This window comes from Dendrobates tinctorius, unplaced genomic scaffold (genome assembly GCF_039654945.1).
Source record: "Dendrobates tinctorius isolate UK_male_01 unplaced genomic scaffold, ASM3965494v1 ptg000143l, whole genome shotgun sequence".
Lineage (NCBI taxonomy): Eukaryota > Metazoa > Chordata > Amphibia > Anura > Dendrobatidae > Dendrobates > Dendrobates tinctorius.
This window is the reverse complement of record NW_027361810.1, coordinates 9161166-9187770: the sequence shown is the minus strand read 5'-3', so window position 1 is coordinate 9187770 and position 26605 is coordinate 9161166. Positions and strand designations below refer to the sequence as shown.

General features: G+C 45.1%; 2 protein-coding genes across 5 annotated transcripts in view; one reads left to right on the top strand and one right to left on the bottom strand.

Moving 5' to 3' along the window:
* Nucleotides 1-15022, bottom strand: part of BCS1L (BCS1 homolog, ubiquinol-cytochrome c reductase complex chaperone) — a 23931-nt gene extending 8909 nt beyond the window's left edge. Inside the window, exons 1-2 of one of the 3 annotated variants that reach the window (XM_073545404.1) lie at nt 14885-15018; nt 5396-5787 (exon numbers count right to left, since the gene is read on the bottom strand). The gene's annotated coding sequence lies outside the window, so the exon portion shown is untranslated. Of the gene's footprint in view, nt 1-5395; nt 5788-14884 lie in introns of all 3 variants that reach the window. The other 2 variants (XM_073545403.1, XM_073545407.1) reach the window with 2 other exon arrangements.
* The window catches only part of ZNF142 (zinc finger protein 142), a 27301-nt gene continuing 15589 nt past the window's right edge, over nt 14894-26605 (top strand). The window contains exons 1-5 of one of the 2 annotated variants that reach the window (XM_073545400.1): nt 14894-15034; nt 18794-19113; nt 19365-19985; nt 22034-22186; nt 24322-25131. In XM_073545400.1, coding sequence (XP_073401501.1) covers nt 18858-19113; nt 19365-19985; nt 22034-22186; nt 24322-25131 — 1840 coding nt within the window. In that variant the 5' untranslated portion in view covers nt 14894-15034; nt 18794-18857. Of the gene's footprint in view, nt 15137-18793; nt 19114-19364; nt 19986-22033; nt 22187-24321; nt 25132-26605 lie in introns of both variants that reach the window. The other variant, XM_073545398.1, reaches the window with a different exon arrangement.

Sequence of the window (26605 nt, the reverse complement as noted above, 5' to 3'; positions counted from 1 at the left end):
GAATTGAGGGTAAACTGATTAAATTTGCTGATGACACAAAGCTAGGAGGGATAGCTAATACTAGAGAAGAGAGAGAGAGGATTCAAAAAGATTTAAATAAACTGGAGAAGTGGGCAGCAACTAACAGAATGGTTTTTAACAGGGAGAAATGCAAAGTACTACATCTGGGCAATAAAAATGAAAAAAGCATATATAGAATGGGAGGAATAGGGCTAAGTGACAGCACATGTGAAAAAGACTTGGGTATACTAATAGATCACAGACTGAATATGAGTCAACAGTGTGATGCAGCAGCAAAAAAGGCAAATGCAATTCTAGGATGTATTAACAGAAGCATACAGTCTAGATCACGTGAAGTCATTATTTCCCTCTACTCCTCTTTGGTCAGACCTCATCTGGAATATTGTGTCCAGTTTTGGGCACCACATTTTAAAAAAGACATCAACAAACTGGAGCAAGTTCAGAAAAGAGCGACCAGTATGGTGACCGGTCTGCAAACCCTGTCTTATGAGGAAAGGTTGCAGGATTTGGGAATGTTTAGTTTGCAAAAGAGAAGACTGAGAGGAGACTTAATAGCTGTCTACAAATATCTAAAGGGCTGTCACATTGTAGAAGGATCAACTTTATTCTCATTTGCACAAGGAAAGACTAGAAGCAATGGGATGAAACTGAATGGGAGAAGACACAGATTAGATATTAGAAAAAACTTTTTGACAGTTAGAGTGATCAATGAGTGGAACAGGCTGCCACGAGAAGTGGTGAGTTCTCCTTCAATGGAAGTCTTCAAACAGAGGCTGGACAGACATCTGACTGGGATGATTTAGCGAATCCTGCTTTGAGCAGGGGGTTGGACCAGATGGCCCAGGAGGTCCCTTCCAACTCTACGATTCTATGATTCTAAGTGCTATAAAGACACCACATGGAGACGCTGTAAGGCCCCGTGCACACGGGGCGCATTTCATGCAGCTCTGCTCTCCCTGCTGCTGCTCCTGCTCCTACTCTGCTCCGGTCCGGTGAGTAGAGTCTAGTGAGTGGGTGAGGGTAGTCTGTGTCCCTGGAGAGGAGGGGGAACAAAGAGTCTCCATGGAAGAGGTCAGAGGGGTCCGGAGGAGGAAGAGGAGGCCAGTGGGGTCCGGAGGAGGAAGAGGAGGCCAGTGGGGTCCGGAGGAGGAAGAGGAGGCCAGTGGGGTCCGGAGGAGGAAGAGGAGGCCAGAGGGCTCCGGAGGAGGAAGAGGAGGCCAGAGGGCTCCGGAGGAGGAAGAGGAGGCCAGAGGGGTCCGGAGGAGGAAGAGGAGGCCAGAGGGGTCCGGAGGAGGAAGAGGAGGCCAGAGGGGTCCGGAGGAGGAAGAGGAGGCCAGAGGGGTCCGGAGGAGGAAGAGGAGGCCAGAGGGGTCCGGAGGAGGAAGAGGAGGCCAGAGGGGTCCGGAGGAGGAAGAGGAGGCCAGAGGGGTCCGGAGGAGGAAGAGGAGGCCAGAGGGGTCCGGAGGAGGAAGAAGAGGCCAGAGGGGTCCGGAGGAGGAAGAGGCCTGTGCTGTATATCATGTGGGGCTGTGCTGTATACTATGGTACTGTATACCATGTGATGCTGTGCTATATACCATGGGGGGCTGTGCTTTATACCAATGGGGGGCTGTGCTTTATACCATGTGATGCTATGCTATATACCATGTGGGCCTGTGCTTTATACCATGGCGCTCTGCTGTATACCAATGGGGGCTGTGCTGTATACCATGTGATGCTGTGCTATATACCATATGGGGCTGTGCTGTAAACCATGGCGCTGTGCTGTATACTAATGGGGGGCTGTGCTGTATACCATGTGGGCCTGTGCTTTATACCATGTGGGCCTGTGCTATATACCATGTGGGCCTGTGCTATATACCATGTGGGCCTGTGCTATATACCATGTGGGCCTGTGCTATATACCATGTGGGCCTGTGCTATATACCATGTGGGCCTGTGCTATATACCATGTGGGCCTGTGCTATATACCATGTGGGCCTGTGCTGCATACCATGTGGGCCTGTGCTGCATACCATGTGGGCCTGTGCTGCATACCATGTGGGCCTGTGCTGCATACCATGTGGGCCTGTGCTGCATACCATGTGGGCCTGTGCTTTATACCATGGAGCTGTGCTGTATACCAATGGGGGGCTGTGCTGTATACCATGTGGGGCTGTGCCTTATACCATGTGGGGCTGTGCTTTATACCATGTGGGGCTGTGCTTTATACCATGTGGGGCTGTGCTTTATACCATGTGGGGCTGTGCTTTATACCATGTGGGGCTGTGCTGTATACCATGTGGGGCTGTGCTGTATACCATGTGGGGCTGTGCTGTATACCATGTGGGGCTGTGCTGTATACCAATGGGGGAGCTGTGCTGTATACCATGTGATGCTATGCAATATACCATGTGGGCCTGTGCTTTACACCATGTGTGCCTGTGCTGTATACCATGGCGCTGTGCTGTATACCATGTGATGCTGTGCTTTATACCATGTGGGCCTGTGCTGTATACCATGGCGCTGTGCTGTATACCATGTGGGGCTGTGCTATATACCATGTGGGGCTGTGCTATATACCATGTGGGGCTGTGCTATATACCATGTGGGGCTGTGCTTTATACGATGTGGGACTGTGCTTTATACCATAGAGCTGTGCTGTATACCAATGGGGGGCTGTGCTGTATACCATGTGGGGCTGTGCCTTATACCATGTGGGGCTGCGCCTTATACCATGTGGGGCTGCGCCTTATACCATGTGGGGCTGTGCCTTATACCATGTGGGGCTGTGCTTTATACCATGTGGGGCTGTGCTTTATACCATGTGGGGCTGTGCTTTATACCAATGGGGGAGCTGTGCTGTATACCAATGGGGGAGCTGTGCTGTATACCAATGGAGGCGCTGTGCTGTATACCAATGGGGGAGCTGTGCTGTATACCATGTGATGCTATGCAATATACCATGTGGGCCTGTGCTTTACACCATGTGTGCCTGTGCTGTATAGCATGGTGCTGTGCTGTATACCATGTGGTGATGCTGTGCTATATACCATGTGATGCTGTGCTTTATACCATGTGGGCCTGTGCTGTATACCATGGCGCTGTGCTGTATACCATGTGGGGCTGTGCTATATACCATGTGGGGCTGTGCTATATACCATGTGGGGCTGTGCTATATACCATGTGGGGCTGTGCTATATACCATGTGGGGCTGTGCTATATACCATGGGGGGTACATTATACATTATATTCTATGGGGGAGGCTGTGTTATATAATATGGGGGCTACATTATATTCTATGGGGAGGTGGGCTGTATTATATTCTATGGGGGGCTGTATTATCTTTATTATATTCTATGGGGGTGATCGCATCATACTTTATGAAGGGGCTACATTATACTATATGAGGAGGCTACATTGTATTCTACAGGGGGGCTGCATTATATTTTATGGGGGGCCAGATTATATTGTAGGGGGGCTTTATTATACTTTATGAGGGAGCTATATTATATTCTGTTGGGGCTGCATTATACTATATGAGGAGGGCTACATTGTATTCTATGGAGGGGTTACATTACACTATATAAGGGGCTGCCATATATTCTATGGAGGGGCTGCATTATACTATATGAGGGGGGCTGCATTATATTCTATGGGGGGGGTTACATTGTATTTTGTGGGGTGGCTACATTATGCTCTAAGGGGTGGCTGCATTATATTGTATGGCAGGGCTGCATTATACTCTGTGGGGTGGCTGCATTATACTGTATCGAGGACTATGGGGAATACATTATACTATATGAAGAACTATGGAGTGCATTATACTATGGGAAGTGAATTGTACTACATGGATGACTGGCGGTGTATTATACTATATGGAGCACTATGAGGAGTGTATTAAACTATATGGAGGACTGAGCAGTGTATTTTAATATATGGAGGAGTGTATTATATTATATAGAGGACTGAGTGTATTTTAATATATGAAGGACTGAGGAGTATTATATACTATATGGAGGACTATGGGGCAATTATATGGAGGATATTATATTATATGGAGGACTATGGGGTGTAAACTGTAGATGTGCTGCTGATAACATGATACTATATGGGGACAGATTGATCCATTAGTGATTGTTCTGTCCCCATCATTCTTTCTCAGATGGTGGAAAGAGGCCGGGAAACAAGTGTTGAACGACTTCAGTATTGTCGATCACACTCATTTAGCGTCCTGAACTCAGCGCATGTAACAACAACCGAAATACTTCTGTGTGATGTGCAATATGTTAGCATTTGGGGCCCCATTTTAAAATTGGCCTAGGGCCCCACTTTGCCTTAAACCAGCCCTGCTCATACACGACATGATGCAGCATCACAGATCACAATCTCAGCCAGTGCCTCCTATATAAGATACACACACACACCACACTCTTATATGGCCTAATATGTCATATGAGGCCTGTATATTGACCGTACAGACAGCACTATCATCCTCCTGTATGCCGTACATAGGCAGAGAGTGTGGTCTGTACAGTATCTAAGAGGGCGACAGTCTGTATGTCTTATAGGGGGCCTAATAGGAGGCCGACAGTCTGCATATCATATACGAGGCCAATACGTATGCCATACATACCGCAATATCGGCATCCTATATACTGTACATACCACACTCTCAGCCTCTTATAGAAAGTATCTGTTATAGGAGACCGAGAGTGCGGTCTGTATGTGATATAGGATGCTGAGAGTGCAGTCTGTACGATATATAGGAGGCTGAGAGCGTTCTCTTTTGCACACTGTACAGCTTGCTAAATGGCACATGTTTTAGTGGGAGAGGCCAAAAAATGAACACGTAATAAAAAAAGTTTATGGTAGCCATAGGGTGGGCCCCTAGAGACAATTCCACTGGTGGGCCCTAGGCACCCCAGTCCGACCCTAATACAGCTATCTAGGCAGAATGCAACCAGTTACACAAATCTGCAGATGATACAGGAGCCTCCTGTTATGTCAGCTAGAAAAAAAAAGGTCTAAAACAGAATAACAGATTATTTTATATTAATTACCCCTGAAAAATAATGATCAACCCAAACTGGTGGCAATAAACCAGAGGAACCGTCCATACAACCCCTCAGTCGGCTCGACCGAAAACACAAAAAATACAAAGAGAATAAAAAATGGCGACAAAAGCGGAATACAGGAAAAAAGCTTAAGAAAAATATATATTTAAAAAGTCATCTGAATGGGTTAAAGCAAACTCCTCACTATGGAAACAGCACTTAAAATAATAGACATAGCAGCAAACAGCATCTAATTAAAATGCAGACCCCACAAATCCCCGGCTGCGACCCTTCTACCTCGTCCATGACTTCACATTCTGGGGCCCGCGCGGTATCACCTGTGTCCGGGGAGAGCAGAGCCTGCAGAGGTCACAGCTCCGTGCCTGCCGCTCCAGTCTCTGAGCCGCGCGTAGCCGCAGCTTCCTGGGCGGTGCGTTCCACGCCTCATTTGAATTCTCGTTTTGCGTTCCAAGCCTCTTGATACGAATATTTAGCGTCGCTTCGTCTGCGTTCCACACAGCTTTTCCGGTTGCGTTCCAACAAACACTTGTCTCTTCTTCGGTTTCAGAGGAACAGCACAGACCGGAGGATAAAAACATTCTGATGACGCCTACAGACTGCGGCAGTAACCGGAACCGAGAGTGCAAAAGCTCAGAACCTGCAGCAAAGATGTCCAGAGGCCTCCAGAGACCAGGTACTAATGGATACCCGGGTAACAGTGCGAGCTGAGCTGTGAGGGCAGAGGCGACAGCAAAGAGAGGAAACCAGAGAAAGACGTGTCATATACAGCACAGTGATATAGTGCCAGATACAAGGGCAGAAGTGTAATATAATACTGCCCCTATGTACAAGAATATAACTACTATAATACTGCTCCTATGTACAAGAATATAACTACTATAATACTGCCCCTATGTACAAGAATATAACTACTATAATACTGCTCCTATGTACAAGAATATAACTACTATAATACTGCCCCTATGTACAAGAATATAGCTACTATAATACTGCCCCTATGTACAAGAATATAACTACTATAATACTGCCCCTATGTACAAGAATATAACTACTATAATACTGCCCCTATGTACAAGAATATAACTACTATAATACTGCCCCTATGTACAAGAATATAACTACTATAATACTGTCCCTATGTACAAGAATATAACTACTATAACACTGCTCCTATGTACAAGAATATAACTACTATAATACTGCCCCTATGTACAAGAATATAGCTACTATAATACTGCCCCTATGTACAAGAATATAACTACTATAATACTGCCCCTATGTACAAGAATATAGCTACTATAATACTGCCCCTATGTACAAGAATATAACTACTATAATACTGCCCCTATGTACAAGAATATAACTACTATAATACTGCCCCTATGTACAAGAATATAACTACTATAATACTGCCCCTATGTACAAGAATATAACTACTATAATACTGCCCCTATGTACAAGAATATAACTACTATAATACTGTCCCTATGTACAAGAATATAACTACTATAACACTGCTCCTATGTACAAGAATATAACTACTATAATACTGCCCCTATGTACAAGAATATAACTACTATAATACTGTCCCTATGTACAAGAATATAACTACTATAACACTGCTCCTATGTACAAGAATATAACTACTATAATACTGTCCCTATGTACAAGAATATAACTACTATAACACTGCCCCTATGTACAAGAATATAACTACTATAATACTGCCCCTATGTACAAGAATATAACTACTATAATACTGTCCCTATGTACAAGAATATAACTACTATAACACTGCTCCTATGTACAAGAATATAACTACTATAATACTGTCCCTATGTACAAGAATATAACTACTATAATACTGATCCTCTGTACAAGAATATAACTACTATAATACTGATCCTATGTACAAGAATATAACTACTCTAATACTGCCCCTATGTACAAGAATATAACTACTATAATACTGTCCCTATGTACAAGAATATAACTACTATAATACTGTCCCTATGTGCAAGAATATAACTACTATAATACTGCTCCTATGTACAAGAATATAACTACTGTAATACCGCCCCTATGTACAAGAATATAACTACTATAATACTGCCCCTCTGTACAAGAATATAACTACTATAATACTGATCCTATGTACAAGAATATAACTACTATAATACTGCCCCTATGTACAAGAATATAACTACTATAATACTGCCCCTATGTACAAGAATATAACTACTATAATACTGTCCCTATGTACAAGAATATAACTACTATAACACTGCTCCAATGTACAAGAATATAACTACTATAATACCGCCCCTATGTACAAGAATATAACTACTATAATACTGCCCCTATGTACAAGAATATAACTACTATAATACTGATCCTATGTACAAGAATATAACCTCTATAATACTGCTCCTATGTACAAGAATATAACTACTATAATACTGCTCCTATGTACAAGAATATAATTACTATAATACTGCCCCTATGTACAAGAATATAACTACTATAATACTGCCCCTATGTACAAGAATATAACTACTATAATACTGTCCCTATGTACAAGAATATAACTACTATAATACTGCTCCTATGTACAAGAATATAACTACTGTAATACCGCCCCTATGTACAAGAATATAACTACTATAATACTGCCCCTATGTACAAGAATATAACTACTATAATACTGCCCCTATGTACAAGAATATAACTACTATAATACTGCTCCTATGTACAAGAATATAACTACTGTAATACCGCCCCATGTACAAGAATATAACTACTAGGGTCGGACTGGGGTGCCTAGGGCCCACCAGGAGAATTGACTCTAGGGGCCCACCCTATGGCTACCATAAACGGTTTTATTATGTGTTCATTTTTTGGCCTCTCCCACTAAAACATGTGCCATTTAGCAAGCTGTACAGTGTGCAAAAGAGAACGCTCTCAGCCTCCTATATATCGTACAGACTGCACTCTCGGTCTCCTATAACAGACACTTTCTATAAGAGGCTGAGAGTGTGGCATGTACAGTATATAGGATGCCGATATTGCAGTATGTATGGCATATTGGCCTCCTATAAGACATACTGAGTGTCGCCCTCTTAGATACTGTACAGACCGCACTCTCTGCCTATGTACGGCATACAGGAGTATGATAGTGCAGTCTGTACGGTCAATATACAGGCCTCATATGACATATTAGGCCATATTAGAGTGTGGTGTGTGTGTGTATCTTATATAGGAGGCACTGGCAGAGATTGTGATCTGTGATGCTGCATCATGTCATATGTATGAGCAGGGCTGGTTTAAGGCAAAGTGGGGCCCTAGGCCAATTTTAAAATGGGGCCCCAAATGCTAACATATTGCACATCGCACAGAAGTATTTCGGTTGTTGTTACATGCGCTGAGTTCAGGACGCTAAATGAGTGCGATCGACAATATTGAAGTCGTTCAACACTGGTTTCCTGGCCTCTTTTTCCACCATCTGAGAAAGAATGATGGGGACAGAACAATCACTAATGGATCAATCTGTCCCCATATAGTATCATGTTATCAGCAGCACATCTACCGTTTACACCCCATAGTCCTCCATATAATATAATGTCCTCCATATAATATAATCTGCCCCATAGTCCTCCATATAATATAATGTCCTCCATATAATATAATCTGCCCCATAGTCCTCCATATAGTATATAATACTCCTCAGTCCTTCATATATTAAAATACACTCAGTCCTGCATATAATATAATACACTCCTCCATATATTAAAATACACTGCTCAGTCCTCCATATAGTTTAATACACTCCTCATAGTGCTCCATATAGTATAATACACTGCCAGTCATCCATGTAGTACAATTCTCTTTCCATAGTATAATGCACTCCATAGTTCTTCATATAGTATAATGTATTCCCCATAGTCCTCAATACAGTATAATGCAGCCCACATATAGTATAATGCAGCCACCCCACAGAGTATAATGTAACCCCCATAGAATATAATGCAGCCCCCCTATAGTATAATGCAGCCACCCCTTAGAGCATAATGTAGCCACCCCACAAAATACAATGTAACCCCCCATAGAATATAATGCAGCCCCCCTCATATAGTATAATGCAGCCCCTCCATAGAATATATGGCAGCCCCTTATATAGTGTAATGTAGCCCCTCCATAGAATACAATGTAGCCATCCTCATAGTATAATGCAGCCCCCTCATAAAGTATAATAAAGCCCCCCTACAATATAATCTAGCCCCCCATAATATATAATGCAGCCCCCCGTAGAATACAATGTAGCCTCCTCATATAGTATAATGTAGCCCCTTCATAAGGTATGTTGCAATCACCCCCATAGAATATAATAAAGATAATACAGCCCCCCATAGAATATAATGTAGCCCCGAATAGAATATAATACAGTCCACCTCCCATAGAATATAATGTAGCCCCCATATTATATAACACAGCCTCCCCCATAGAATATAATGTATAATGTACCCCCCATGGTATATAACACAGCCACATAGTATATAACACAGCCCCACATGGTATAAAGCACAGCCCCACATGGTATATAGCACAGCCCCACATGGTATATAGCACAGCCCCACATGGTATATAGCACAGCCCCACATGGTATATAGCACAGCCCCCCATGGTATATAGCACAGCCCCCCATTGGTATACAGCACAGCCCCCCATTGGTATACAGCACAGGCCCACATGGTATACAGCACAGCCCCACATGGTATAAAGCACAGGCACACATGGTGTAAAGCACAGCCCCACATGGTATAAAGCACAGGCACACATGGTGTAAAGCACAGGCCCACATGGTATATAGCATAGCATCACATGGTATACAGCACAGCTCCCCCATTGGTATACAGCACAGCCCCCCATTGGTATACAGCACAGCCCCTCATTGGTATACAGCACAGCCCCTCATTGGTATACAGCACAGCCCCCCCACTGGTATACAGCACAGCCCCCCCACTGGTATACAGCACAGCCCCCCCACTGGTATACAGCACAGCCCCCCACTGGTATACAGCACAGCCCCCATTGGTATAAAGCACAGGCCCACATGGTATAAAGCACAGGCCCACATGGTATATAGCACAGCACCACATGGTATACAGCACAGGCCTCCTCATCATCCGGACCCCTCTGGCCTCTTCCTCCTCCGCACCACTCTGGCCTCTTCCTCCTCCGGACCCCTCTGGCCTCTTCCTCCTCCGGACCCCTTTGGCCTCTTGTCTCCTCCGGACCCCACTGGCCTCCTCCGGACCCCACTGGCCTCCTCCGGACCCCACTGGCCTCCTCCTCCTCCGGACCCCACTGGCCTCTTCCTCCTAGTGATGGGCAGTCCGACTCTTTTTGGTGATCTGGCTCAATCGGCTCTGCTCACCAAAAAGAGCAGGCTCTTTTTGGCTCAAAAAGCGGCTCTTCTTGCAAAAAGTGCTACTTTTATCACTCGAGTCTCTTAACTGTAAAGCCTGGGCCTCATTATACTGCTGTACAGGGGTCTAGTGAAGGCTTTTTAGCCATTTTCTCAGAGTGTAAGCTCCTGGGATCAGGCCCTCACTCCTGTCCACATTGCTGATTTGTGTTCTCCTCTAATATCTGATATTTGTCCATGTGGTTTCTACATTAGTCAGTGCTGTGACATCTGCCGGCACTGATTATTCTAAGGGTATGTGCACACGCTGCAGATCCACAAGTGATTTACAGTACAATGTTATTCTATGGGGGGAAAAAAAACGCTGTGTACATGCTGCGGAAAAATCCAAGCGGAAACGCAGCAGTTTATTTTCCGCAGCATGTCAATAATTTGCGCGGATTCCACATCGTTTTTACGCCCCTTCCATTCTAGGAATCCGCAGGTGTAAAAACACAGGGGAAATCCGCACAAAATCCATAATAAGGCTGTGTGCCCCACGGTGCGATTTTTAAGCGTTTTTGCTGCGATTTTCGGCACGAAAACGTTTAAAAAAATTCGTACAGAACGCCCCCCATTCCTATGTTATTCCGCACATGCTGTGCTAATGCTGCGCTTTTTTCTGCGGCGGAATCGCATCGCGGAAAAAAACGCAGCATGCTCATTCTTTTATGCGGAATCGCAAAAAATTGCCGCGATTCCGCACCCATAGGAATGCATGAGAATCGCTTACTTCCCGCATGTGGCTATGCCCACCATGCGGGAAGTTAAGCGTCTCATGTGCGGTTGGTACCCACGGTGTGGAGGAGAGGAGACTGTCCTCCAGGCCCTGGGCACCATGCCCCTGTAAAAAAAAGAATAAAAAAATCAGGGTATATTTACCTTCCGGCGTCCCGCGCTGCCTTCCCGGGCCTCAGCGATCCCAGTAATGCCTTGCGGCACGGTCCTGTGATGACGTAGTCTCGCGTTATTCTAACGGTCTCGTGAGATCGCTATAGCAACGCGAGACCAACTTCATCACAGGTCTCGCAAAGCATCGCTGGGAAAGGGAGCATCGCTGAGACTGCGCGGGACGTCGGAAGGTAAATATACCCCGATTTTTTATTTTTTTATCATTTTTAACATTCTTTTACTATTGAGGCCTCAATAGTAAAAAGCTGGTCACACTTGTCAAACACTATGTTTGACGAGTGTGACCAACCTGTCAATCACTTTCCAAGCGATGTTTCAAATCGCTTGGAAAATGCTTGAATTTCGCATGCAAAAATCGCGGCAAAATCGCGAACATAATCGGGGTAAAATCGCGCTGAAAAAAAACACGCGTTTTCTGGGAAGGAGTCTGGTTTTGAGTGTCCGGAATAAAACGCTACGTGGGCACATAGCCTAAATCCGCATAAAAACCGCACGGATTTAGACCTGCAGATTATGCCAAGAGATGCAGATTCCGCACAGAAAATTCCACACAGCAATCCGCAACATGTGCACATACCCTTATAAGTAAATCCTTGGAGACATGTCCCAGGTTCTTACAGAGTAACTCTGATATCTGCACCATACATGGCACCCCTTACCTACCAATTCTGGTATGCATGGTCCCCTCATCCCCAAACCTGATATGCCTGGTCCTCTCACTCCCCTATCCTGGAATGCATGGTCCCCTCACCCCCCTATCCTGGTATGCATGGTCCCCTCACCCCCCTATCCAGGTATGCATGGTCCCCTCACCCCCCTATCCAGGTATGCATGGTCCCCTCACCCCCCTATCCTGGTATGCATGGTCACCTCACCCCCAATCCTGGTATGCATGGTCCCCTCACCCCCCTATCCTGGTATGCATGGTCACCTCACCCCCAATCCTGGTATGCATGGTCCTCTCACCCCTAATCCTGGTATGCATGGTCCCCTCACCCCCCTATCCTGGTATGCATGGTCCTCTCACCCCCCTATCCTGATATGCATGGTCCCCTCACCCCCTATCCTGGAATGCATGGTCCCCTCACCCCCCTATCCAGGTATGCATGGTCCTCTCACCCCCCAATCCTGGTATGCATGGCCCCCTCACCCCCCTATCCTGATATGCATGGTCCCCTCACCCCCCTATCCAGGTATGCATGGTCCCCTCACCCCCTATCCTGGAATGCATGGTCCCCTCACCCCCCTATCCAGGTATGCATGGCCCCCTCACCCCCCTATCCTGATATGCATGGTCCCCTCACCCCCCTATCCTGGAATGCATGGTCCCCTCACCCCCCAATCCTGGTATGCATGGCCCCCTCACCCCCCTATCCTGATATGCATGGTCCCCTCACCCCCCTATCCTGGAATGCATGGTCCCCTCACCCCCCTATCCTGATATGCATGGTCCCCTCACCCCCTATCCTGGTATGCATGGTCCTCTCACCCCCCTATCCTGATATGCATGGTCCCCTCACCCCCTATCCTGGAATGCATGGTCCCCTCACCCCCCTATCCAGGTATGCATGGTCCCCTCACCCCCCAATCCTGGTATGCATGGCCCCCTCACCCCCAAATCCTGATATGCATGGTCCCCTCACCCCCCTATCCTGATATGCATGGTCCCCTCACCCCCTATCCTGGAATGCATGGTCCCCTCACCCCCCTATCCAGGTATGCATGGTCCCCTCACCCCCCTATCCTTGTATGCATGGTCCCCTCACCCCCCTATCCTGGTATGAATGGTCCCCTCACCCCCCTATCCTGGTATGCATGGTCCCCTCACCCCCCTATCCTGGTATGCATGGTCCCCTCACCCCCCAATCCTGGTATGCATGGCCCCCTCACCCCCCTATCCTGATATGCATGGTCCCCTCACCCCCCTATCCAGGTATGCATGGTCCCCTCACCCCCCTATCCAGGTATGCATGCTACCCCTCACCCCCCAATCCTGGTATGCATGGCGCCACAACCCGCCCTCTTCTGACTTCATGGCGAATACCCGATCGGTAATCTTTTGTGCCGTGATGTGAGGAGAGGGCGGGCTGTTGGGCCGGAATTGGCGCCTGCGCATTCCTCTCTTTCTGGCGCCATTTTCTTGAAGACACACTGCAGTGTGTCTTCCACAAAATGGTACCGGAAAGTGCAGACTGCGCATGCGCCGATTCCGGCCCAACAACCCGCCCTCTCCTGTCATCACCGCCAGATGCAAGATCCCGCGACCACACCAAATCGGTAAGGTGTTGTGCCGGAGATCGCGGTATGCGTTCAGTGCTCACGCATACTGCGATCTCCTGGGGGGAGTGCGTCTACCGTGATCTCGTGGGGGGGGTGACACTGTTGTCTGGAGCCAGACTGCGCAGGTGCGTCACACTTGTGCAGTCTATTAAGGCTTCGGACAGAGTGACGCTTAGGCTAGTTTCACACTAGCGTTTATTCGACGCAGCGCCGCTGAGCCCCGCCCCCTGCCGGCTCCCTGCCCGCCCCATCCGGTCATCGCCGCCTACTATCGCACACGGCTGCATGCGATCTGCGCACCCTATATTTAGCATAGGGTGCGCAGATCGTGCGCTGGCTGTGCGCTAGTAGGATTTTGGCGTGCGCTGCGCACTTTTGAAGATGTGCGCCGAACGCAGCATGTTGCATTTTGGCACGCTCGGCGCACCTTCAAAAGTGCGCAGCGCACGCTAAAATCCTACTAGTGCACGATTTGCGCACCCTATGCTAAAGATAGGGTGCGCAGATCGCATGTGGCCGTGTGCGATAGTAGGCGGCGATGACCGGATGGGGCGGGCAGGGAGCCTGCAGGGGGCGGTGCCGTGCGCTGCGTGGAATAAACGCTAGTGTGAAACCAGCCTTAGCCCGTAATATTACAGATATACCCGGATCTGTCCACAGAGTTTCTCCGCCTCAGATTTATATTATTACTTTCCCACTGTAGAGCAGCAGGAACTACAGAAGATAATGAGGGGTAAGATGGCTGTCAGTGCTCATCCTGCAGCTGCCGGACATCCACTGTTATGTCAGTGACAGTCTCTGTGTGACTGCACATTGGGATCTATCACAGATCACGTGTGCACTCACTGCACTGAGCAGCCAATCACAGTACAGCTCTGTGTCATGTGGGAGGAGCCCAGTCACTCCTCACTTGTGCTCACTGCTCTAAGTCTCCTCCTCAGCTCCTCCCAGCCAGAAGCTATGCAAATAGCAGGGGGAAAAAAATTTGGCTCAGCTCCCACTGGTGAGCCGACTCCCGTCGGTCACATGAAAGAGCCGGCTCTTTGTCTCGGTTCGTTCACGAACGACACATCACTACCTCCTCCTCCGGACGCCTCTGGCCTCCTCCATGGAGACTCCTTGTTCCCCCTCCTCTCCAGACTCTACTCACCGGACCGGAGCAGAGTAGGAGCAGCAGCAGCAGGGAGAGCGGAGCTCGGCGGCGTCCACTTGTCTCACACGCTGCCAGCTACAGAGCCGTAAAGCAGAGTGTGGGGCGTGTCACCGCCCAATCAAAACAGCGGCAAGGTCCTGGGGCTGGGTGAGTGATCAGAAGCAGTGGAGCCGGAGCCAGCAAGGAGGTCGCCCGACACCGCGTCAGCGCCTCAGACGGGGAAACGTCGGGCCCGGGCCGCGCGCTATGGTATGTGCACGCGCGCGTCCTAAAGGGCCCACGCACTTAAAGGGGCAGGGTTTTTAAAGGGCCCACCGGGCATTTACCCGGTACCCAGCCAGGCCACTCCGAGCCTGATAATACTGCTCCTATGTACAAGAATATAACTACTATAATACTGCACCTATGTACAAGAATATAACTACTATAATACTGCCCCTATGTACAAGAATATAACTACTATAATACTGCTCTTATGTACAAGAATATAACTACTATAATACTGCTCTTATGTACAAGAATATAACTACTATAATACTGCTCCTATGTACAAGAATATAACTACTATAATACTGCACCTATGTACAAGAATATAACTACTATAATACTGTTCCTATGTACAAGAATATAACTACTATAATACTGCCCCTATGTACAAGAATATAACTACTATAATACTGTTCCTATGTACAAGAATATAACTACTATAATACTGCTCCTATGTACAAGAATATAACTACTATAATACTGCTCCTAGGTACAAGAATATAACTACTATAATACTGCTCCTATGTACAAGAATATAACTACTATAATACTGCACCTATGTACAAGAATATAACTACTATAATACTGTTCCTATGTACAAGAATATAACTACTATAATACTGCCCCTATGTACAAGAATATAACTACTATAATACTGTTCCTATGTACAAGAATATAACTACTATAATACTGCTCCTATGTACAAGAATATAACTACTATAATACTGCCCCTATGTACAAGAATATAACTACTATAATACTGTCCCTATGTACAAGAATATAACTACTATAATACTGCTCCTATGTACAAGAATATAACTACTATAATACTGTTCCTATGTACAAGAATATAACTACTATAATACTGCCCCTATGTACAAGAATATAACTACTATAATACTGCCCCTATGTACAAGAATATAACTACTATAATACTGCCCCTATGTACAAGAATATAACTACTATAATACTGCTCCTATGTACAAGAATATAACTACTATAATACTGCTCCTATGTACAAGAATATAACTACTATAATACTGTTCCTATGTACAAGAATATAACTACTATAATACTGCCCCTATGTACAAGAATATAACTACTATAATACTGTCCCTATGTACAAGAATATAACTACTATAATACTGCCCCTATGTACAAGAGTATAACTACTATAATACTGTCCCTATGTACAAGAATATAACTACTATAATACTGCCCCTATGTACAAGAATATAACTACTATAATACTGCTCCTATATACAAGAATACAACTACTATAATACTGCCCCATGTACAAGAATATAACTACTATAATACTGCTCCTATGTACAAGAATATAACTACTATAATACTGTTCCTATGTACAAGAATATAACTACTATAATACTGTCCCTATGTACAAGAATATAACTACTATAATACTGCCCCTATGTACAAGAGTATAACTACTATAATACTGTCCCTATGTACAAGAATATAACTACTATAATACTGCCCCTATGTACAAGAATATAACTACTATAATACTGTTCCTATGTACAAGAATATAACTACTATAATACTGCCCCTATGTACAAGAATATAACTACTATAATACTGTTCCTATGTACAAGAATATAACTACTATAATACTGCCCCTATGTACAAGAATATAACTACTATAATACTGTTCCTATGTACAAGAATATAACTACTATAATACTGCTCCTATGTACAAGAATATAACTACTATAATACTGTTCCTATGTACAAGAATATAACTACTATAATACTGCCGCTATGTACAAGAATATAACTACTATAATACTGTCCCTATGTACAAGAATATAACTACTATAATACTGCTCCTATGTACAAGAATATAACTACTATAATACTGTTCCTATGTACAAGAATACAACTACTATAATACTGCCTCCTATGTACAAGAATATAACTACTATAATACTGCTCCTATGTACAAGAATATAACTACTATAATACTGCTCCTATGTACAAGAATACAACTACTATAATACTGCCTCCTATGTACAAGAATATAACTACTATAATACTGCTCCTATGTACAAGAATATAACTACTATAATACTGCCCCTATGTACAAGAATACAACTACTATAATACTGCCTCCTATGTACAAGAATATAACTACTATAATACTGCCCCTATGTACCAGAATATAACTACTATAATACTGCTCCTATGTACAAGAATATAACTACTATAATACTGCTCCTATGTCCAAGAATATAACTACTATAATACTGCTCCTATGTACAAGAATATAACTACTATAATACTGCTCCTATGTACAAGAATATAACTACTATAATACTGCCCCCTATGTACAAGAATATAACTACTATAATACTGCCCCTATATACAAGAATATAACTACTATAATACTGCCCCCTATGTATAGGAATATAACTGCTATAAGACTGCCCCTATGTACAAGAATATAACTACTATAATACTGCTCCTTTGTACAAGAATATAACTACTATAATACTGCTCCTTTGTACAAGAATATAACTACTATAATACTGCCCCTATGTACAAGAATATAACTACTATAATACTGCTCCTATGTACAAGAATATAACTACTATAATACTGCCCCTATGTACAAGAATATAACTACTATAATACTGCTCCTATGTACAAGAATATAACTACTATAATACTGCCCCTATGTACAAGAATATAACTACTATAATACTGCCCCTATGTACAAGAATATAACTACTATAATACTGCTCCTATGTACAAGAATATAACTACTATAATACTGCCCCTATGTACAAGAATATAACTACTATAATACTGCTCCTATGTACAAGAATATAACTACTATAATACTGCCCCTATGTACAAGAATATAACTACTATAATACTGCTCCTATGTACAAGAATATAACTACTATAATACTGCTCCTATGTACAAGAATATAACTACTATAATACTGCTCCTATGTACAAGAATATAACTACTATAATACTGCTCCTATGTCCAAGAATATAACTACTATAATACTGCTCCTATGTACAAGAATATAACTACTATAATACTGCTCCTATGTACAAGAATATAACTACTATAATACTGCTCCTATGTACAAGAATATAACTACTATAATACTGCCCCCTATGTACAAGAATATAACTACTATAATACTGCCCCTATGTACAAGAATATAACTACTATAATACTGCTCCTATGTACAAGAATATAACTACTATAATACTGCTCCTATGTACAAGAATATAACTACTATAATACTGCTCCTATGTACAAGAATATAACTACTATAATACTGCTCCTATGTACAAGAATATAACTACTATAATACTGCTCCTATGTACAAGAATATAACTACTATAATACTGCTCCTATGTACAAGAATATAACTACTATAATACTGCCCCTATGTACAAGAATATAACTACTGTAATACTGCCCCTATATACAAGAATATAACTACTATAATACTGCCCCCTATGTATAGGAATATAACTGCTAAAGACTGTTATCTTAGTTTTTATTTTTTTTGCTCCTTACTCCTCCTGAGCTGTTATTCCCTCTGGTCACTTGTTTCTATGAGATGTTTCTTCTTAGTTTTCTTGTCCTTTCAGTCGTTGTACTCGAGGCTCCAGCTCGGCTTTTGTAGAGAATGCAGCAGCCGACGCTCTGTAGGAAATGTCAGAGGACGGACTATTGGTGGCCTCTGATTGGAGCACTCAGTCATGTGAGCAGCTGGTTTTTCAGATGTCCACCTGTGCTCAGGGGACAATAGAAGATTTTGCAGACGACCATGCTGCGTCTGAGGAGCCCCTGCATTTACAGCCCATCTATCTACAGAGTAAAGACACCTCCCAGATGGACACCACATCGGTGAATACTGACGAGCAGGCGAGATTTGGGACTTCTGGTGGAGACTGTGCTGATGACACTGGTAAGTGTAAGGTTTTTTTGTTTGATTTTTAGGGGGTGACACCCTCCCCACTCCTTAAATACAAATGTGTTCACAGCTCTTTTGTCATGTCAGAGAATATGTTGATATAGTGGAAAATTTGAGAAGGAGCCACCACAAAAAATCAACCAAGGGCCAAAATCTGTAGGTGACAGCCATACTGTCTGGGGGATTGGGCTTTGTGCCTACTGGTGGCTGAGCTGTGATTCGCCATTTCCTTTGCCTCCATCCAGGTAAATCGGTCGTGCCCATTGCCAGTCTGCTGTCCCAGGAGATCTGCCATCACCTTAGAGATCCGCCAGCGCCCGATTGTTCCAGTATATCTCTCGCCGAATCCCAAATCCTCATCACAGACTCGGTCCTCAGGCAGGAGGAGACCTGTCCGCGAGCCGAGACGGACGCCCTCACCTGCCCCATCTGCCGGAATGGCTTCAAGACGCCGAGTGAGCTGAAGAAACATTTCCGAAGCCACCCGCCTCCCCCACAAGACCTCCGGTGCTGGCAGAGTGACTGCTCGTTCTTGGCTCAAGACCTGAAAAGCTTCCAGTCTCATCTGCGGAGGGAGCATAAGCTGACGCCCGTGACCTGCTCTCACCGCTCCTGCCGTGTCCTCTTCCCCGGACGCCAGGAGATGTCTCGGCACTTCCAGACTCATTTTCCCTTTCACTGTAACCAGTGTGACTTTATCAGCTCCAATTCTAAGGTTTTCTCCCAACATCGGAAGTCCCACAATAATCCTGGGGAGCCATATTTTACTTTAGAAGAGTCTGAATCCCGGCCGTCCTCGGCCCTCGTTCACCTTACTGACGACCATCCAGACACGAATCACTTCCTAGAGATTGTGTCACCATCTAGTAAGTAAAGGGCACGTGGGTACAGTGAATATGGCGGACGCTTCATCTACCATATTTACAGGGTACCTCCCATTCACATCACATCCAACGTAATTATGTGATGGATCCCTGATGTGTATTGGCATTAGATAATTTGGGGGTTGCGGCTACGACTACTCTGCACAGTCATATATTAATGGGAAATCTCTGTATCCCAGAATCTGGTAAATGTTGGATCAACGCCTGTGATTGACAGTCCTCCTCCAAAGGAAGCCAGGATCATTGTAAAACTTTGGGCACCCCTGGTCAAAATTATTGTTACTGTGAACAGCTAAGCAAGATGAAGATGAAATGATCTCTAAAAGGACTAAAGTTACAGTTTACACACTTCCTTGGTATTCTAGGCATATATAAACTTTTTACATTTTCAAAAAGGAAAATAGGCTGATGCAAAAGTTTGTGCACCCTGCATGGTTAGTCCCTAGTATCTCCTCCTTTTTGTAAGTATCACAGCTTGTAAACGCTTTTTGTAGCCAGACAAGAGTCTTTCAAATCTTGTTTGAGGGAGTTTCCTCCATTCTTCCTTGGAGAATTCCTCCAGTTCTGTGAGATTCCTGGGCCGTCTCGCTTCCTCTGCTGTTTTGAGGTCTCGCCACATATTTTCAATGATGTTCACATCAGTGGACTGTGAGGGCCATTGTAAAACCTCCAGCTTGCCCCTTTTGAGGTTGTCTATTACGGATTGTGACAGGTGTCACATCATTCTCCATTTGTAGAAGCCATTCTCATCCTCTTCCTCTTTTCACCTTCAGCTTTTTACAGATGGTGTTATGTTTGCATCAAGAATTTGTTGAAATGTCATTGAATCCATTCTTCCCTCTACCCGTAAAACGTTTCCTGTGCCATTGGCTGCAACACAACCCCAAAGCGTGATTTATCCACCCCCATGCTTAATGGTTGGAGAGATGTTCTTTAACTGAAATTCTGTGCCCTTTTTCTCCATCTTTGATTATTGTGGCCACAGAATTCTATTTTAATCTTACTCGTCCACAGGACTTTTATCCAAAATGCATTATGCTTGTTCAGATGTTCTTTTGCACACTTCTGATGCTGGATTTTATGTTGAGGTGGGAGGAGGAGAGGTTTTCTTCTGATGACTCTTCCATGAAGGCCATATTTGTGCAGGTGTCTCTGAACAGTAGAAAAATGTACCAAAACTCCAGAGTCTGATAAATCTTTCTGAAGGTCGTTTGCACTGTAGTCAAGCGTAGGTTCTGATTTGCCTCTCTAGCAATCCTACAGGCAGCTCTTGCTTGGTCTTCCAGACCTTATGTTGACCTCCACTATTCCTGGTAACAGCCATTTCTTAAATACATTTCGAGCTGAAGAAAGGACAACTTGAAAACTCTTTTCTCTCCTCTTATAGCCTTCTCCTGCTTTGTGGCCTCCACCATTTTCAGTTTCAGAGTGCTTGGCAGCTGCTTAGAAAAACCGATGGCTGCTGTTTTTGGCACAAGGTTAGAGGATGCTGGGTTCTTATAAAGCTGGGAAATTTGTATCACCTGGCCTTTTCGAATGATGATCGTGAACAAGCCATAACCCTAACAGGTTATCTGCGCGCAAAAAAATCACCAAGGCTGCCTAAACTGTAACTTTAGGCCTTTTAGAGATCATTAAATTTTCAACTTGCTTAACTGTTCACAATAACAGTAATTTTGACCAGGGGTGCCCAAACTTTTACATGCCACTGTGTGTTTTGAGGCTTGTAACACAAACCTGGGGACCAAAAGGTTGGGAAAAATTGTGGTCAAATGCATGTAATTTGGGTTAAAATTATCTTTTGCAATTGGGTTGAAATTTAGTGATGCGCGAGTATACAGGTTACTCGAGATTTCCCAGAGCATGCTCGGGTGATCTCCGAGTATTTGTATGTGCTCAGAGGTTTAGTTTCTGTCGCTGTATCTGCATGATTTGCAGGAATTCTGGATGATCAGGTCCAGGTTTATACTCCTGTTCTATTGATCAGCTTCTATTGAATGTACATCTCATGTGCAATCTTCGTTTTTCAGATGCTGTCGATCACAATTCAGTCCCGTCGCTCAGATGCCGAAAACGCAGTAAAACAACTAGGAAAAGCGAAACTGAAAATCCAGAATCAAACAGCAATGAGGAAAATGAAAATAACGGCAGCGACAAGAGTCCAATAAGGCAGCAGATTACACGTAAGGATTCCGAACTTCTACACATCACACAAATAATGCAGATTTCTGTTAATGGTACAGAAATGACTGAAAAAAGGTGGCCTCCAGCCTCCTGTAAGGCTGTGCTCACATGAAGCGTTTTTTTGCGTTTTCGTGGTGATTTTGCAGCAAAAAAACGCAAAAAAAAAAAAAAGCATCCCATGCATTCCTATGGGATTCCGCAATGCTGAACTAATGCTGCGGACTTTCCCACGGCGGTATCGCATCGCAGAAAAATACGCAGCATGCTCATTAAGGCTAGTTTCACATTAGCGTTTACGGCCGCAGCGTCGGGTTGCGCACGGCCGCCGCTAATCCCCGCCCCTGCCGCGCCTCCGCCAGTAGCTCCGCTTACGGACGCATGACGCTGCATGCGTCCTGCGTCCCCTATCTTTAGCACTGGGCATGCAGGCCGTGCGCAGTATGCGTTTGGCAGCGCATGCGTCCTTTTGACGCTGCGCCGACCAGCGCCAAACGCAACAGGTTGCAATTTGGCGCGCTCGGCGCAGCGTCAAAAGGACTCATGCGCCGCCAAACTCATACTGCGCACGGCCTGCATGCCCAGTGCTAAAGATAGGGGACGCATGCAGCGTCATGAGTCCGTAGGCGGAGCTACCGGGCGGGGCTTAGTGGCGGCCGTGCGCAGCCCGACGCTGCGGCCGTAAACGCTAATGTGAAACTAGCCGAATTTTGCTTAATCGCGGCGATCCCGCACACAAGATTGCATTGTTCTGCTTACTTTCCGCATGTGGCTATGCCCACCATGCGAAAAGTAAGCAGAACATTTGCGGATGGTACCCATGGTCCAACGGAGAGGAGATTCTCCTCCGGGCTCTGGGTACCATATCCCTGTAAAAAGCAGAATTAAAATAAAAAAATCGTGTTTTTCTCACCTTCCAGCATCCCTCGCAGCATTACCAGGCCTCAGCGATACACGTGGCAGGTCCCGTTTCCAGTAATGCATTGCAAAAATGACCTTTGATAACGTTGCAGTCTCACAAGACCGCAACGTCATCAAAGGTCATTGTCGCAAGGCATCGCTGGGAACGGGACTTGCCGAGAGCATCGTGATGATCTGGGATGCTGCGCAGGACGCCAGAAGGTGAGAAAAACATGTTTTATTTTTTTTTTGCTATTTTTAACATTAGATCTTCTTTTTACTACTGATGCCACGTAGGCGGCCTCAATAGTAAAAAGTTGGTCACACTCGTCAAACACTATGTATGACGAGTGTGACCAACCTGTCAATCAGTTTTCCAAGCGATGCTACAGATTGCTTGGAAAACGCTAGCATTCTGCAAGCTAATTACGCTTGCAAATCACTAGTTTTTCCACTGGAAAATCGCGGGGATTTAAAATGCGATTTTTCCCGCGGAATGGAATTCCCGCGGTAACTTCCGCGGGAATTCCGTGATGTGTGCACATAGCCTAAATAAAGCTGATTCTTCACTGAATTGTGAAACTTTTTTTTCCCTAAGATTTCTGCTTGCTGTCAGTAAATGAAAACCTTCTTGATTACTTCTAGAGACTACATTAGGAAACAGCTCTGACACAATGTGACGAGCAATGGAGGTGTGGAAGCTGCATGTTTTGGGGAAAGATAATGGCTTTTTTTTTTTCCCACGTCCTGTGCTCAGGAGTGCACCGTTCCCCCGCCTCTCAGCTTCTAGATCTCCAGGGTACACAGTGCTCCTGATTTGTGTCAGTTCAGACCAGTGGCACAGCTGAACTACTGGCACAAACTTCACCTCCTCTGCTGCAAGGAAGCTTAGTCTCGGAGGAGCGCAGGGGTTTTGAAGCCTGTCGTATCCAGTGATCTGGACAGCTTCAGAGCAGCGCTTACAAGCTTCGTAGTAAAAATAAAAGCTTGCAAGAGCATACTCCTTGGCTAGGAAATAGTCCACTTCTGATAGTTTGCAGAGGTGGCCGGTAACATAGTCATCGAACAATAAACTACAGAATTTTAAAATCCCTTCTTGAACCAAGAAATAAATTGTAGTTCTTGTTTTCTACAAGCACTTTGCAATTTTCCCAGTTATGATTGAGACCACCTGTAGCAGAAGTCGAATATACTCATATAGAATTGACAAGGCATTTTTCTGTCTCCCTGAATGTAGGAGGTATAGAGAACGGAAAGGAGCACCTGTATAAAACCCACATGTGCCCGGAGTGCAAGCGATGCTTTAAGAAAAGGACCCACTTAGCCGACCACCTCCATCTTCACTTCCCCGACCCGAACCTCCAGTGCCCGAACTGCCGAAAGTTCTTCACCAGCCGCAATAAGCTGAAGATCCATATGATGAGGGAGGCCGGTGACAAAGTCCACAGCTGCCCCCTGTGTGACTACAGCGCCGTGGAGAAGAATGCCCTCAACCGGCACATGGCGAGCATTCACGAAGGGGTGTCCAACTTTTACTCTGACACCTACTCCTGCCCAGTGTGCCAAGAAACCTTCAAACTGAGTCAGGCTCTGAAGGATCACATGAAAGGACACAAAACGGAGCAGAAGATGAGATGCCTTCAGCAAGGTTGTGACCAAGCCTTGTCTGATCGTAAAGACTTCCTCCGACATGTAAAGGAGTCTCACGGCATACAGGCCATAGAGTGTCGCTACCACGCCTGCTCCCTGCTCTTCAAGAGTCGCGAAGAAATGGAAGTCCATCGGAAGAACCACTACGCTTTCCACTGCCGGGACTGTGACTTTGTGTGCTCCAACAAACATGTCTTCCGCAAGCACAAGAAGTGCGGCCATCCGGGAAAAGAGGAGCTGACATGCCGCTTCTGCCCTTACAAGAGCTTTAATCCGGTGGAATATGCCGACCACGTGGGGAAAATGCACGCCAATGAGAAGATCCATCACTGCGGAGACTGTGACTTTGCCACGGCACACAAGAGGGTTCTGATGCGACACATGCTGCTACACACAGGTACAGGAAATATCCTTTTATGATGTGTAGTCTTCTGATATTTTGTAATTACTTTTGTCTCATGATTGTAGGACTAGTCCAGAACTGCGATACTGATGATGGGATAAATCATCAATATCTGATTGGTGGCAGTCCGCGCTCCAACAGGTCGTCTATTAACCGGTCCAAAAGCTGCTGGATTAACAGAGCCGGAACACCATGGCTCCATACGCTGTAGTGGCTCCTATTGATGTAAATGGGAGCTGAGCTGCAATACCTGAGAATTGTCACTACCCTGTGTATGGAGCTGCGATGTTTGGTTCCATGGCTGCCGGACCTCCTATCAACAGATCGGAGGGTGATGGGTGTGGGACCCTCACTGATCCAATATTGATGATCTATACTAAGGATGGGCAAAGTCTCAGGCATTTCCTGTAACTGGATCAGGCCCGTGGTGTTCTAATGAGGTAATGGTTAGTGCTACAACGATAGTCGATGCATGGTGGTCTCTTTTAGGGGGTTATTTTATGCATATTTTTTGCATGTCATCAGAAGGACCAGTTGATTATTTCCTATAGTCAGTGCAGTTTAATTTTTTTTCTTCCCTAAATGTGCGGCCTAAAATTCACCCATCCAGAACTGTACTGTGTGCCAACAAGCTGAAAAAGATCAGAAACTTCTTTTATGGATGGTTGTCTCTGCTTTGGCTGATTGAGCACATTTCAGTGCTCATTAAAGGGAATCTGTCACCCCTTTTTTTTCGCCTATGGGCTGCCGGCACCGACATCAGGGGCTTAGCTACAGCATTCTGTAATGCATTCTGTAATGCTGTAGATAAGCCCCCTGTGTAACCTGAAAGATAAGAAAAAAGAGTTAGATTATACTCACCCCGGCATCTGGTCCGATGGGTGTCTCTGTCCGGTCCAGCGCCTCCCATCTTCATACAATGCCGTCCTCTTTCCTTCCTAGCGTGGCTCCTGCGCAGGTGCACTGCTCTGCCCTGTTGAGAGCAGAGCAGTGCGCAGGTGCCGGGAGAGGTCCGGCGCACTGTAGTAATCTGCTCTGCCCTCAACAGGGCAGAGCAGTGCGCCTGCGCCAGAGCCATGACAGGAAGGAAAGAAGAGGATGGCATTGTATGAAGATGGGAGGCGCCGGACGGGACGGTGACACACATCGGACCAGACCAGACGCCGGGGTGAGTATAATCTAACTCTTTTCTCTTTCGCCTTATTGGGGGACACAGAGACCATGGGTGTATGCTGCTGCCACTAGGAGGCTGACACTATGCACAAAAAAAGGTTAGCCCCTCCTCCGCCGTATACACCCCACCGACCGGCAGGAAGTTCCTCAGTTTAGCTTAGTGTCAGTAGGAGGTGGACACAGGTCTTTGATTAGACCCATATCTACCTCGATGTGCGTCGTTGCTTTTCAGGTTTTTCCGGAGGGATACAGTGTGAATAGTCACATCTGTAGTCCCACAAAGAGACTATGAGTA